At 35.8% G+C, this 15,567-nt stretch overlaps 3 protein-coding genes across 3 annotated transcripts; 2 read left to right on the forward strand and 1 right to left on the reverse strand.

Moving 5' to 3' along the window:
- Window positions 1-2,602: 2,602 nt before the first annotated feature.
- Window positions 2,603-4,451, forward strand: LOC146320189 (uncharacterized; the record flags this gene model as incomplete). The annotated part of the gene is made up of 2 exons (XM_084729045.1): window positions 2,603-2,863; window positions 3,913-4,451. Coding segments are annotated over 2 exons (660 nt in total), but the record flags the coding sequence as incomplete, so codon positions are not given.
- Window positions 4,452-6,768: 2,317 nt separating this feature from the next.
- On the forward strand, window positions 6,769-9,883 carry LOC146320190 (uncharacterized). Its single transcript, XM_084729492.1, has 2 exons — window positions 6,769-7,451; window positions 9,212-9,883. Exons 1-2 carry the CDS (start codon window positions 7,173-7,175, stop codon window positions 9,683-9,685), a joined length of 753 nt encoding a protein of 250 aa, XP_084585618.1. The 5' UTR covers window positions 6,769-7,172; the 3' UTR covers window positions 9,686-9,883.
- Window positions 9,884-11,363: 1,480 nt separating this feature from the next.
- On the reverse strand, window positions 11,364-15,550 carry spring1 (SREBF pathway regulator in golgi 1). Its single transcript, XM_084728374.1, has 5 exons — window positions 15,304-15,550; window positions 13,495-13,651; window positions 13,232-13,383; window positions 12,852-12,965; window positions 11,364-11,877 (listed from the first exon to the last, which is right to left on the reverse strand). The coding sequence occupies exons 1-5, from the start codon at window positions 15,397-15,399 to the stop codon at window positions 11,794-11,796; spliced, it is 603 nt and encodes a 200-aa protein (XP_084584500.1). The 5' UTR covers window positions 15,400-15,550; the 3' UTR covers window positions 11,364-11,793.
- Between the last annotated feature and the right edge of the window lie 17 nt (window positions 15,551-15,567).

Consider the following 15,567-nt stretch of genomic DNA (forward strand, 5'->3'; position numbering starts at 1 on the left):
TGGGTTGTTTTTTAAGAGGCCAGCGTTTCTTAACAATAGTATTACCCAAGGTCAATAACACTATGTCTTATTTTTTGTTATTTGCACAATAAACCTTTAGTGTAGCTAATATCACTTAGATGTTTTCTTTGGTACAACTACATTTTGTACAATTTGAAGTCAGTGTATTCTGTAAACATTTGTAATTTTTGTGCTGCTTCATTCAATAAAGAATATTGAAAATAAATGCTCTATGTTGAGTTCTTGGTATGTGTAAATTTAATTTAGGCATAAATGCTGGTTCACAGCACAGCTACATTTTCCAACAAATATTGACTACCTCATTACAAATTGTAAGGCTTAGTCTGTCTGTTAATCATCACTTATGACTCAAATATAGCAAGTTATTTCTGGTTTTAACAGGAATGAAACAAGTGGCGTGATTGTAATGATGATTGTGGCTTCCCTGTGGTTGCTGGCTTGCCAGTTGGTCATGGCTGTGAAGGGAATACCCTTGTGTACTCACATAACCTATTTTCCTGATCATGCCAGTTTTTCCCTTTCTTGGAATTTTGCCTAACTTTGGAGCGGTTGTTACCCATCTTTCCAACAAGCAAGCATGACGTGGTACCAACAGATTCCTTTGGTCTTTCTAGTTTCATGTAACACCGGAGTACCACTCTAGCTTCAAAGGTGAGCCCGCTACTGTCTCTGAAAGACAGTAATGTTGGACATGGGCGTGCCCGCGGAGTTCAAAAAGTTTGCAGAATCTTACGGTGACTGAAGTGGGACACTATATCTCCAAGCATTGGAGAGAAACTGAAGATGGTGGGGATTTTAAGGGTTTGATTTTGTGCCCTGAAATCTTTAATATTATCTTCAATAAAAGAGCAGAAATAATTACCATCATGGTTGGGAGCAGGGGTGTAGTGGTAAATTAAGAGGTGGGTAAATGGTGGAAAAGCTGTAGTTTACACACCTTGTTTTCCCTCAATGATTGAAAATAGATAAGAAAACCCTCAGACTCATTTCAAAGAAGTGGATAAACTGAGTTCACTTTGCTACGCCCCTGTTGGGAACGGAAAAAGAGGCGCTGACGTAGAAGAGACAAGGTAACTGATAGTATCAAACCTGACAAGATCACCTGGCCTGAAATTAAAAGTCTAAATTTAGATTCATGAAGCGATGAAGAGAAAGAATAACTTTTTCCAACAACACTTAAGACTTAAAAGCTTTCTTTTTTAACTTGAGTCCTCTTAAAACTATTTATGACCCCTAGTCATTGTTGTATTTAAATTTATCAGCGCTTTTCCTTTACAGATGGTTCGACTTGAATCAATCTTTGAAGCCTAAATGGTTTAAAAGTATTCCATATTTAACAAGAAAATAGAAATGGTTAAAGGAGAAAAAGTCTAAAAACTGATATTATGTAGCAGAACATAGCGATAGCAACCACTTTGTATGATCACAACCACTGAGTTAGAGGAGAAAATTTTGTATTGTACTTAGATGCCTGACAGTAAAATGGACTATAACTTGTTGAAGTTTTTACTTTTTGACTTTTTTTTCCACTCTATAAAGGTAACATTCATCAGTCTATATTTAATTTGTTTTACCTTTTTTTTCTCTCTCTCTCAGCAAGATTTTATCTGAGGAACACATTAAGCATTCAAGTCACACCTCTGCCTTAACCATAAGTTTGAGACAAGCAGTACCATGTCACAACAAAAGATGTCATAATGGAATAAAGTGGTGTCAGAGTGGGAGTGGGTGTCGATGACCGCGCACGACAAATACTGTATATATAGGTCAGATACCCATGAAGAGTTGTCACTCATTTTAAGTGTTTTGTTTATCAAGAACTGCTGAACATCAAGCAAATCACTAACTACTGCCACTATGAATTACAGACTCAAGGGACTTCTAAGCTACTATGGTAACTATCTTTATGATATTTAATAGTACATTGAAAAAATGTCTTAACGTTGTTAATTGATGCATATAATAATAATGCAGTATAGTATTACGCTGCGTAGGTTAAACATCTTAGTAGTACTACCTTAATGGCAAATCAAATTTTATTTTTTATATGCGTTAGTGACAAGCATGTTTTTGTACAGACATTCATGTAATTGAGAGCATATTTATTTATTTTAGTAGTATTGTGAATGTGCTGGGCTATACATTTGCAAAGGGAGACTTATCAGTGTGGCTTGATACCACTTTTTCGTGTCCAGTACCGATTCGGCGACCTTGTACGTCTGCCGATACTGGCGCCAATGCAATATGGTCTTTTTCCCCTGCAGCTACGCTGTTAATAATGCATTTGGGAGAACTTTGTTTAACCTAACCATCTAAAAAAGATCTGTGAAACAGTATGTTGCTGAAAGTTTGGTTCAATTTTATGTATTTAAAAGATAGTCTAGACTAATGGATCGTATCGGATTAGACTTTTTCCGCCCGATATCAGACCCAGTGATTTTGGCCAGTGAATTTTACCATATTATTGTTGAATTCTTCAAGTAATGTTGCTCTTTACTGTTATCAGTTTAGCACTATTAGCTTGTAGCATTATTGCCTTTAACCCCTTAAAATCAACTGTCTTCTTCCTTTCCTGACTATTAATTCCAAATTCAGCAAGATATCCATCCTAGCAGAAGCAGAATTCCTTGTGCATCATATCCCGTGTGACATTTTGAATAACGTGTGTCCACATGATCTTTTCTCAGTACTCGTCTTGACGCTGCTGCAAGTCCAGTGGAGACTAGTACTTTGTGCACCAACTGGAAACAACAACAAAAACAGCTGTGATGGAGACTTAGGGCAGACAAAGAGCCTCACAAAATTACTGGAATCTGAAACAAACACTCTACTGATCAAATATGTAAGTACCACCCAGTGATTCTATCATGTTATTTTTAATCATGTATTTTGTGCACTAGTGGATGTGTAGTTTATTATAACCATGCACAACACTCAGGGTATCGGGGACAAGTGATGTTTTTGTAGCTGGTTGCCAGATTGGTGGTATGTGTACAACATCACAAGCCCATCCTGCTCACTTATCGTACTCTGATAGTTTGGACGCCAAAAATAAATTTACAGTCAATCCCCTGCTGGATCAGCAAAGTGTAGCCATTTCTCTACATAAATGTAAAGACATTTCATCTTACATCAGCCCACAAGAAAAGTCAATTTAAAGCTGCGCTAAATTTTAGGTATTTTTGATTTGGGGGTGAACTGTCCCTTTAAGATTTCAGTCCTGATTGACTTGCTGAGACCCACTGCAGTTTAGTACTATAGCAAACACACAGCTCCTTTGTTAATACAACAACGGAGCGACCCGTCGATCTGTTTACAGTGCAGCCAACTAGCTCATATTGTTTTAATAAAGAAGTCGGTCAATAATAACAAGCGTTATCTGTTAGCAATACAGAGAAGATCATCCATGCTTTATTTTCCTTTTACCTTGATAATAGTAATAATGGCAGTTACCAATATTACTCATGACTTACAATTTTACATGGCCAGGCGTCACAGTAGCCTACATTAGTAACTCCTAACTGCTTGCTGTACAGAGAGGCCTCTCACATCTGTACTTTTTGTGTGTTTCTGTTTTGTGATTACTTTTATGTTGTCTATGGGAAACACTTGGCGCTCCAGGCTTGAAAAATTCTAAACGAATAAAACTAAAATTATTATCATAAATGCGCTGCTACAGACTGCAACAGAAAGCATAATCTTCAGCAAACACCAAAATGCGTTTTTAACTAATACAGCAAGTTTAATGGATAAATTTGTACCAATATCGTTGTTTTTGAACTTGTATCACCATTGATACTCATATGTCTGCCTTTCTCTTGTTTAAATGATGTATTTTAGAATGATCACCGTCCCTCCACACTTACGAAGAATTGTTTTCCTTTTTTACAGATTGAATTTCATAGCTGCTGCTCGTCAGAGTTAGTTCCAGATGTTGTCCCTACTTCCACAATATCTGGTAAGACCGTCACTGAGAAGCTTAAGGACATCTACATCAAGAGTGTGCTCTTTCATTTCCACATTTTAAAAGTAGAAGAAGATCAGGAAGAGTGGCACAGCACGCAGAGTGTAAATGTGACAGATGTCAAGACGAGGCTCACCCACCTTTCAGCTAAGATAAGATCATTTAACCCAGAAATCCCTCTGCTGACAAAGCCAGCGCCACCACAGGTGTCCCATGATCATGACTTTGCCAAGAAAGTGTATGGATGGACTGTCATATCCAGACTGGAGGAATGGCTTAAACAAGTGCTGATTGTGCTTCAGACAGAGGTAGTGTGTAAGAAGTAAGGGCAGTCCTATAGGAAGCATGAGAAAATGACCACAATGATGTCACCTGGTACCTCGCCTGGATATTTATTACGTTTAAATCTAAATCAATGTGAATTAAATTTATGGAAAGCAGACCAAAATGTAGCATTTGAATATGTATTTATGTATTATTATTATTATTATTATTATTATTATTATTATTATTATTTATTTCTATACATTTATTTATTCATTACAAGCTTGTGAAAAGGGTGCACCGTTAACAGTTTTGTGTTAAATCATTTATTTTAACTCTGATTTTTGTGTTCATCTGTTATTTATTATTTACTTACTTATTATTTATTTATCTTATTTTCCCGTGACAGTGATGTAGATCACCCGCTCAGTCAGTCAGAGTGAAAACAAGGTTTGCATCATCGTTAAGTCCTGTCCGCAGTAAAGGCACCAGACACTGACATGTTTTGGTAGCAGAGGTTTTAGCAGGAAATGACATTCTGTCAAAGATGATGCACTCATGGGTGTGTATGTGAAATTAATGTTTTATTTATTATTTTGTGTGGTTTGATATATTACATCTGTTAAGTTCACAATATCTTTACCTCAGCAGGTGGTACGTTCCAGTTAGATGATACCAAGAAGGTAAAAGGAATACATAGGAGTTAATAGAATTTTGCAGTGAGGCTGCAAGTTTTTTTTTTTTTTTTTTGCTTGTTTTTCTCTTTTGTTCAGTTTGAGATTGTATTTGTGTTTTATTTATTTATTTTTCTTGAATTTAGCAGTGTTCATATTTGGCCCTGTTGCATACATATTTTTGTTATTAAAGACCACCTTTTGACACTGACTCCTGCCTGCTGATCTGCTTTTTCAACATCTTTCTTTTTTTTAATTTTCCAATGACATACATCCATATATATATATATATATATATATATATATATATATATATATATATATATATATATATGCTCCAAATGTCGTCTTTTAAAACCCTAACATTCATTGGTAATGCAACAGCTGTGCCTTCAAAGCATCAAGTTGATTTAATATTAGCATATAATAGAAATAGAAATAATAGAAATAATAACTGAATTATAATATATTTCCACATCCTCTTACTGTGCTCTTCATCTCTCACTCTCCCTTTTTTTGACTGCACATAGACAAATAAGAAACTCAAGAAATGTTTTGTAAATTAAAAGATTCTGTTTTGCATTGGAAATGGGAACTCTTTACAGTAAAGATATAAAAAATATATTCTGCAGATGAAGGGAATACTCTTACATTGCAATGATTCCGAGTTCATGTTTCTTGATGTGGTAATTTTGATGTAGTTCACAGTAAATATTATTCATATATACGTTAATATTATAATGTATTATAATAATATATTAATGTTATTAAATTTTTGTGACTGTGAAGAATATTTCTGATGACTAATTCATGATACTCTGGCTAAACCTAATAAAGACATTCAGATTCTGTAATAATCTATATCAATTTACTTTTTTATTTCTTTTGCTAAAAAGAGCTAAGAAGGTTTTCATGGCAATGACAAAAATGTGACTTTAAGTTCTAACACCACGCAACATCGAGGAAATCAAACCAGTCATGTAGAGTTAGGAAGTGTGGTTGCAGAGTGAAACTGGACTGAACCTGACTGACATGAAACGACATTGTTGAGTTGTCATTAGCGTCACATCTGCGCACAGGAAGTTTTGTGTGAGGGGGATCAGAGAAGGAGTGAATCAATCACAACGTAAATCTGTCATCACGGAGGTATGTGATGACAAGTGATGAACAACTGACGTAGATTAAAATATGTTGTTCATTAAAGCAAGTGTTGTGAGTGTCTGAGATGATGTAAAGCTGAAATGGTTTATCTTTGCTGTTGAAGAATGATAAAAAAAATAACTTCTTGTACAAAATATAAATTCACTGCCAGCAATTAAATGAGCTTTGTCTTCTTTATTTACACATCAAGATCATTTGCCAAAGAAAACTTCTATACACCCTTAAAAATAAAAATGCTAACAAAAACCGTAAAGGGTTCTCAGCTTGTCCCCACAGAGTTCTACCTAGAACCCAACAAAAAAAGTAACTAAATGATACCCACAACCATGTATGAAAGGTTTCACCCAGAGCCCCCAATAGAGGTTCTAAAGGAGAACCCTTCTATGGTGCAATGGTTGGACTCAGAACCCTCGCTGACAGTTATATCCACAATTCTTCCACTTTCTAAGGGTGATGACAAGAACCCACCAAGGAAGTACTACTGAGAACCCTTTTATATTCCAAGGGTTTCATGTAGAACACACCCAGGGGGTTCAAGCCTGGGAACCCTTGAGTATTTCAATGGCTTTATTGAGAATCCACCCAAGGGTTCTACCAACAACAAGTTATATTATGGGACAAAGAACCCTTGATAAAAGAGTTATTTAATGATTTCAACAATCCTTTAAGAACTCTTTCTTCCAAAAAAAGTGTTCTCAATGGAACCATTTATCATGCAAAAAATGATCAACTGATGTTCCTCTGTCAGTTATTTGCATCATGTTTCAAAACAGTTGCATTAAATACAAAGTTCTTTACAAGTTAAATATCTTCTATCTCTATCTTCATCTTCAGCAATTTGCAACATTTCATTACTTGGAAGTGACAGAGCACTGCGCAAGGTGTTGACCTGCCAAAAGAACCAAGTCTTGATTGGTTTGCCACTTTACTTTTTGATCAAAGCTTAGTGTGAAGAGATAGGGGATTTTTATCTTCTGCACGTCCTTCCTCTGAGAGCTTTGCAAATATAAAAGTGGTCTCGTGTGACTATGATTGTAGAACTATAGGAATCAGTCCTTGTCATATTTGAAAACTTGAGCAGAGTCAGGATGAAGTACGGAGCAGGTATGTTACACTTTAAAACTGACTTTCTTCATCCATTAATAATCGTGTATTTGTCTCTTGCACTGTTCTTTCAGACTCATGTGATGGATTGTGCACTTGTATTTGCAGGTTTTTTGACAGTAGTGTGTGTCTGGATGGTGATTCTGACACAAAGCTTGGAAGCAGGAGCTACACCAAAGAAACTTGTTGCGGGTATCTCATGCAGGCCCAGAGAGCTGACGGCCCTCACCAAAGGACTAGTTGAAGAAAGCAGGAAAAGTTTTGTAAGTAATATTGTACTGTGTGTCTCTATAGTAAGTCTGAGAGTAGTCTATGTGTCAGTCACTGTCTCAAGTTTGGAAATTTTCAGTTTCAGCAGCAGGGTGATGAGCACAGAGAAAGTGTTCTTTCAGTGCTGTTTCTGGGAAACAGCTCTGAATCACAGTGCAGATATGCGCGCAACAGCGGAAGGGTTATTTAGATATTTCGCTCATGCAAAAGTAGCAGTATCACTGGAGCTGCAACTAACAATTATTGTGTGAAAATTGTCCATCACAATTTCCCAGAGGTCAGATTCTTTTTTTTTCCAGTCAACAGTCCCAAACCCAAAAACTCTTCAACTGAATGGGAAGGAAAAGCAGCTGAATGACTGAAACAATTAATTAATTATCCAAATAGTTGGCAACATATTTTCTTTCAATCAACTAACTGATAAATTGACAAATCGCTGCACCTCTAAATATCACAATGTCAAGTATAGTAGTAGTATCTGCACTGAAAATGTTATGCAAGCACCACAATATTAGCAGTAAAATGTATTAAATTATCAAAAGTACAACCCATTTTAGTGTTAAAATAGTATGAACAGTATAGAATATTATTAAACTGAATGATGCAGTGCAATGTGAGCAGAATTTTAATGTTGCAGTAGGTGGAAGTATAGCAAATTTTAACCAAATTTGATGTCAACAAATTATGACAAACGCTCATCACAATTTCTCAAAGTCCAAAGTGACGTCTTCAAATTGCTTCTTTTTTTCCAACTAACAGTCCAAAACCCAAAGACTGTTCATTTACTGTCTTAAATGACAAAGAAAAGCAGCAAATCCTCACATTTAAGAAGCTGGAACCAGCAAATCTTTGGCATTTTTGTTTTAAAAATTACTAAAATTATCAGTCAGCTATCAAAAAAGTTTCAATTTTTCTTTCTAATTTTCTTTCAATCTACTAATCAATTAATTTACCAACTGTTGCAAATTTCACAATGTAAAAAAAAATCCCATTACAAGTTCTGCATTTAAAATTTTACTTAAGAAATATTAGAAGTTAAATTTATCAAATGTATCAACTATCAATCATTGATTCCTTAAAATAGCTTATTGAAATACTGATGCAGTGAAGTATAAGCAGCATTTTGATGTAGCTGGTTGATTGTGAGGCTCATTTTAGCCACTTTTAGACTTAACTTGTTTACTTCTTATACAGCTCTTTAACATCTCTAATTCTATGATGATATGACAGTTTTAATCTGAAAAATAACTTGTAATTATAGCTGTAAAGATAAATGTACTAAATGTAAGGCAATGTAATAAAAGTACAATATTTCCCCAATTCATTATGAAATTTATAGCATAAAATAAAAACAAATCTTGAAATTGTATTTCATACAGTACTTGAGTACATTTGCTTAGTTGGACAATCAAATTTGACATCTAAAACATTGAAAGTGAGGCTCTTTTTTCACACTTACATGTAAGAGGATAACAGCTGTCGGTACATAACTCCTATTATCTATTTCATCCGACTGTATTACATGAATATCTAATTATGTGTGTGGGATGAGTCTATTGTGGCAAGAAAACCAGTGCCCTTGTTTATGTAAATGTGTGTGGGTGTGGTGTGGCTCCATGCTGAGATGTATTGTGTGACTCTACAGAGGGTTTAAGAGATCAGTCACATATTTGCGATGCAGTGACTTGATATCTCGTGTTGCAGTGAAATAAAATCTTCCAATTAAATTCACTGTTGGTCTTTTTCTTTGCAGGACGAAGCCAATGGGAAGCACCTTGGCACTTGGTCCCCAGGCTTCCCTGAGCTCCAGGTCGACCAGAACTCTCCTGTGCTTGGGTCAAAAGTTCAGTGCAGCCTCCTCTTTATGGCTCAAGGCCTGGAGAAGGTCCTGGAGGATCAGAGGAGGAACCTGAATCCCGGGGATGTTTCCCTTCACAAGAAGCTCGAGAATACCATCTCCAGTGTCAACATGCTTGCAGCATGTATAAAAGAAATCTTTGGCGGGCAATGCTCCCCGAACCCAGGCCCACCCCCAATGCCCCAGCACACATTTGAAAGGAAGCAATGGAGTCACACTCTGCTGAAGACAGCCAGGGACTATCTGGACTGGCTGGAGCATAAGCTTAAGGTCAAACGTTCAACTGACACAGTGAAAAATAAGATAAAACACACAGGTGCTGAGGCAACACATAAGAGATACTTGGAGGGGAGTGGACACCTGTTGTAATGTTTTTTTGTTTTTGTTTTTTTAACACAAGTTGATGTCAGTTTGTGATGCAGAAATGGTCATGGCAGCTTTTGTTTAATGGGATTATGTATTTCTCAAGATTTCCTTTTCTTAGTTGTAATGTTTACAGCATGTTGACATGAATTTTGAACATTTGAAACCAGTGTCCTACTTTTCCCACTCTTTAGGAATGGATAAATTTTAAATTCTAAATTCAATTAGATTAATTTTTAGGAACGAATGAATAAACTTAATACAATCTTTATTTTACTTTTCTGTTTTTCATCAATTTTATTGTTTTTTTTTTTTTTTTTAACTTTTTCAATACTTTTTTATTAATGAGTGGATTAATTTTTCATACTTTCAAGGAGTGAATGGACAAATTTAATGCCACTGGTCAACTTTTACTCTTCATTCTTTTTTAGGAATGAATGGATAAATTTAATACAAGTGGTCATTTTTTACTTTTCATACTTTTTAGGAATGGGTGGATGTATTTAATACAATTAGTAATTTCTTAAAATTTTTTAAAGACTTTTTCAGGAATGACTGGATGAATTCAATGCAATTTACCAGTTTACATATGGCCTTAAGTAGATAAAATATCTGATCAAATCAAAGTGTGACATTTTGTGAAACAGGTATATTCGCTTTTTTGCTGAGAATTAGATGAGAAGATGAACATCACACCACATGATTAGTATCCATCTTCTCATCAAACTCTCTACAAGACGGCAAGTGTATTTTTCAAAATGTTTAATTCTTTGTGTAAAAGCCGTATCAGAAATTGCTTAGTTCAAATAAACTTGATACTTTTCATAAAATTACATCATTCCCATGTGACAGCAATTAATCAACTTGCCAAATAGGCAAATGAAAAGGGGCTCTAATACATTTCTTAATTACGACAGTTTGTTTTCTCAGCCTTCACAATGATTAATTGTTTTGCTCTGGCCATCTATCCCCTGTGAGCGGGCTACACTGCCTGAGGTAGAAAAGAGAAGCTGATAAGAATCACCTCCAGCGAGCCACTCGTTTGCGCTGCAATCACACTGAATTCCACTGTGAAATTTGTGGACAGATGGACAGTGCATGGCAAGGCAGATAAGTCTGTCAAACTCCCATCAAAGCAATGCAAGAGAACGGCAACACCGTAACAAAGATTAATGTGGGCCTCGTCCTCCTCAAATTAAGTGATCAATTCATATTTAATAGAAGTTGTAATGTTTCGTGTGACTGAACGAGCTTCACCAGTCTACATGTTGAAAATCAGCAATGTTCCTGAACTTCTATGTACTTTGGAGAATTGTCTCAAATGTTCTTATTTTTATTTTTTGAACAAAAGATGGCTTTCTGAATATTTTAACTGTACCTTCTGTGCACTATTTCTATTTAATATTGCTCATTTTGGCTTATAAAAATAAAATTCCTGGTGATTTCAAATTCTCTTTGCATTGCTCGAACATATTGTACAATTCATTTTCTCTAGTACCTTAAAATAGATTATTTGCTTTGGGCCATTGGGAGCTTGAATTTTTTAGCATCCTTATCACCCTTGTTTTGGATAAAATAAACAGATACTGCAGTGCTGAACCACTACAACAATTAATTAAAAAAATTAGCCACAATTATAGAAATTCTGAACATCACCATTCATATAAGCATAAATTATAAAACATTTCATTTCACAGTCACTTTTATTAAATAGCAGTTTCATATGCATGCACTATACACAGAAATCATGACACATTCTTTGCTGTTCGTAAAATATTCAATAAAACATGAAACAGCTGTTACCTTCTTTTCAAATGAAGCCTATTTTTAATGGCATGAACTGGTTTGAAGTGGATTCTGATGGATGAGCTGCCTGCTATGTAGACCTGATGATCATCACGGATGAAGGTATGAAGCGTACTATGCACTTATGAAGTGTAAATTATCAAATAACATACAGCATTTGTCCATTTTGAGGTTGTTTGGATGTCTCCGTCTCTTTGCCACTATAATGCAAAATTGTCCGAGACAGCAGTTCATTTGCAAAGAGTCCAAACGAGGGCGCTTTATTGACCCACTGCTGTCCCTGTACGTCCTAAACCCGAGGTGAAAATTCATACAGGAAGGAGCTCTGGAGGACTCTCTCCGTAGCAGTACTTTGCTTGAGGGTTTCGGTAGGTGTTTTCATGTTGAACACTCTGCATTAGAGGAACAAAAACAAACAACTTAGTAAATTCAAGATTTTTTTGTTATGACTGAAATGTAATGTTGTTGCTCAATGAACAAATTCAATACATTTACACAGTATATGAGTGTAAAGCTTTTCTCAACTTAAATAACAATACATTTGAATGTACATGGGTGATGAATTTTTGAAATGTTAAAGAATACAATAAAACAAAACAATCATTCAGCTTTAAAAATCACAAAATTCTGAAAACAGAATTCAAACTGTGTTTGTAAGCAATTATCATTGATCATAGGTCAGAGCCAGTGCAGAATGAATGTGAAATTCTTATCTCCGGAGAATTTGTCTGTGATATAAAACTAAAACAGTATTGTTCATAAAGAGAACAGTCAACACTTGCAAATACCAGATAACTGCAATGACTCATTAAAGAAAGTTATGCACATTTCCTATCTAGACTTGACAGCAGGATGAAATATCAACTTTCATTGTCAAGAAACTGGCGAAGATGCATATCTGTGAGACATACATTTTCACTAATCATGCAAACAGATAAGTTTCAGATTGACTGTTAGAGAGCTAGGATTGTGGCCTGTCAGTCAAACATTTCAACCAGGGTTTCTGCAGGGTTAAATTAAAGGGTTAAACAAGTGACATTTACTTTCTAAGACCCTTTTCACATGCATACTGGCAAAAGGGTGAGTGTACTAGTGGTTAAAGGTTTAATGTAAGTGATGCAATTTCCGCCCACAAAACTAATTTTAAAGCGAGACTGAAGTTAAATGAAGTTCATATGAGTAATAGGAACCCAGGATATTCATTTTTTCAGCTGAGCGTAAACATTTACTTCATAATTCAAAGTCCATGACCTGCTAAAACTATATTTAAGACATTTTAAGACCTAAAATTCAGATAATTGAATTTTAGACTTTTCACGGACCTGCAGAGACCCTATCAACTTTCATTTATCTCATGATGACGTACTTGTGAAGAGGTTCTACACTTGGCTAGGCACAGTTCGAAATGATCCTCCACAGCAGTGAAGAGATTCTGGAAACCTTCAGCAGCACGATTCAGGAAGCGCTCAAGGAGAGGTTGCTGAAAGAGGACACAGATAAGAGAGTGAGCATGTGTAAAAAAACACACAAATGCAGATTTCTATCTGTTTTCGTTCCTCCTTATCACTGTTATTAACAAAATTAAAATCAAAATTCAGCTTTGAGACATATAATATCTGAAATGTTGCATTTCAGGATCATCCATTTAAATGTATGCATGTAGCATTATATGTGCAGCATGTGGAGAGAATTTTCTGATGACAGTAAGAACCCAAGCCCCTGAACATCCCTGATAGGACAGATTACCTTATCAGGCTGGAGGCAACATGACACGCAATACTCATAGATGCTGCAGCAGCCGTTGGCCAGGCAGCTTTTACAAATGTACTGTCTGCTGCTGGGAGCATTGACATTACAGCAGCCATTAACCAGCAAGTCTTTTCTCTCGCAGACATAACCTGTCAAACATTAACACAGATAAGAGCACACACAATGATTAAAGGTGCAGTCTCATGAAGCTGTTGTGTTATCATTACTGTATGGTTCTGAGTAATGGCTGTATTACTCACCAAGTTCGTCTGTGAGCAGCGTCTTGCCCTGGATGGAGTTTCTGCACTGAGTGATCTGTCGGCTGCTGTTTCCCAGGTTGAAACGGACTTTCCAGGGGATGCGATGGTCTGAATCTCTAACCTCTAAGAGTGTGCGGTCCCGTATGGTTCGCTCCTCCTGCAAAGTTCACACAGCAGGTCATAAGATGCCTTCAAAGAACAACTCAACAAAGTTCAGAACAAAATCAGACAATACGATGGTATGAAAGGTGAGAAAATACAATAAAATTGTTTTCTGATAACAGTGCAGATACAATATCTGAAGTTTGGTAATGATAGTGAAACCAAATTTTTGACATCTCATTTTGAGAACTAAAATTGTTTTCCTTTAAAACGGCTTTTTCATTGTACAAAAACTAGACAGAATTGAGGTGATTAGATGAGTATTTGATAAGTCAACTGAGAAATAACTGATTGCTTCTCAAGGTTTCTGCTGTTATTTTCTTAGTCATCTATAATTGTAAATTGCACACCTTTGGATTTTGGATTGCTGATCGAACAAGACAAGTAACTTAAATATGTAATTTTGGAATTAAGCAAAAGCATAGCATTTTTATTTTATTTATTTATTTTTTTTGCTATTTTATGACATATGGTGGCTGTGAAGAACAGATCGTCCTCTCCTGTCAGCAGCAAGCATCTTTGTGCCTGAAAAACACTAAACCCCAAATTGATCCTGATGGTAATGTGCTGCCATCAGTGTGAGTATGTGTGCAAACTGTAAAAACACAATATTAATGCAGACAATTAGCATTTTATTTGGACTGTATCTAGCAAATATTCTCATTAGGAGTACATGATATGATAAAAAAAAAAAAAACAGATTGTAACTTCTTTGACAAATAATATTTTTTTGCGTCACAATTTTAATTTTCACTGAAGCAAACAATTAACATCATATTGATGTGACCTCTGTTGGAGTCTGTACCAACAAACATATTTTCTTATATCTGGAGAAGAGGACTTGTAAAGCAGGACATCTTTGAAGAACTACAGTAGTTCAGTAAAATGCAGTTTTGTAAAAAATTATTTTCCTTTATAAAATGAATAAATAAAAAAATTACACCTCCTGCTTCTCCTGATATTGTATGCCATAATGTGATTTCGATATTTTGATTTGCGCATCCCTAATTTTCTTTTTCAAAATCCCAGAGCCCAAAGTGACCAATCAGTGATGAAAATAAATATCAGCTGTAGCCCTAATATCAAGATCTATCTGTTACAAAAATAAATAATCATCTGCACATGGCTGCCCAGTGTTCCTAATAGGATTAGTTTAAATGCAGAGACTGAATCTGACAGTGTAATTGAACTTTGTGTGGTTGTATGTGTCACAATAAAGTTGACCTTAACCTTTCACAAAAGTGAGATTTTAGATTAGTAATCATGAGTAATGCGGATGTAATGATTAAGCGGGTAAAGGCAAATAATAAAGCAGCTAGAACAGTTTGGAAACTTCAGAAAATTACATCACTGAATTACATTACAACTCTTATGCTGTATTACAATATAACAACATATAAAATATATTGCCCAGCCCTACTTCATGACATGTATTAAACCACAAAGGACAATACTGCAGGTTAATGAGCAGGACTGCACCTTTATTTTTCAGGCGTTTTCTTGTATTAGCCAAAATCAGACATTCCCATCAGGTTATTTTACCAATAAACCGTTTCTTGGTTGAATTTCTACACAATGTACTCTTCTGTAAGGCACCCCACCCACCCCTGAAAGAGAAAATAACCATTTGCTTATGAGTTTCTCTACCTGTTTGAGTGTGCTGGTGAGAAAGTAGATGAGAGAAAGTCCGAAGACTACTCCCAGCACCCAGCGCTTTCTCAGTAACCTCCGCAGCACCATCATAGCATGGTTTAGTTGTGGTGATACAGCCGGTGACAGTGACAGTCCAAAACATCAAACCTACACCTGTTTAAATCCCCGCACAGACCCGTTATTTTCTCTGGAATGTATAATGAAGCGCACCTTCTAGTGACGACCGACTCAAAAACGGTACAAAAAACGAGCAAAACT

The sequence above is a fragment of the Lutjanus erythropterus genome, chromosome 10 (genome assembly GCF_056507025.1).
Source record: "Lutjanus erythropterus isolate fLutEry1 chromosome 10, fLutEry1.hap2, whole genome shotgun sequence".
NCBI lineage: Eukaryota > Metazoa > Chordata > Actinopteri > Lutjaniformes > Lutjanidae > Lutjanus > Lutjanus erythropterus.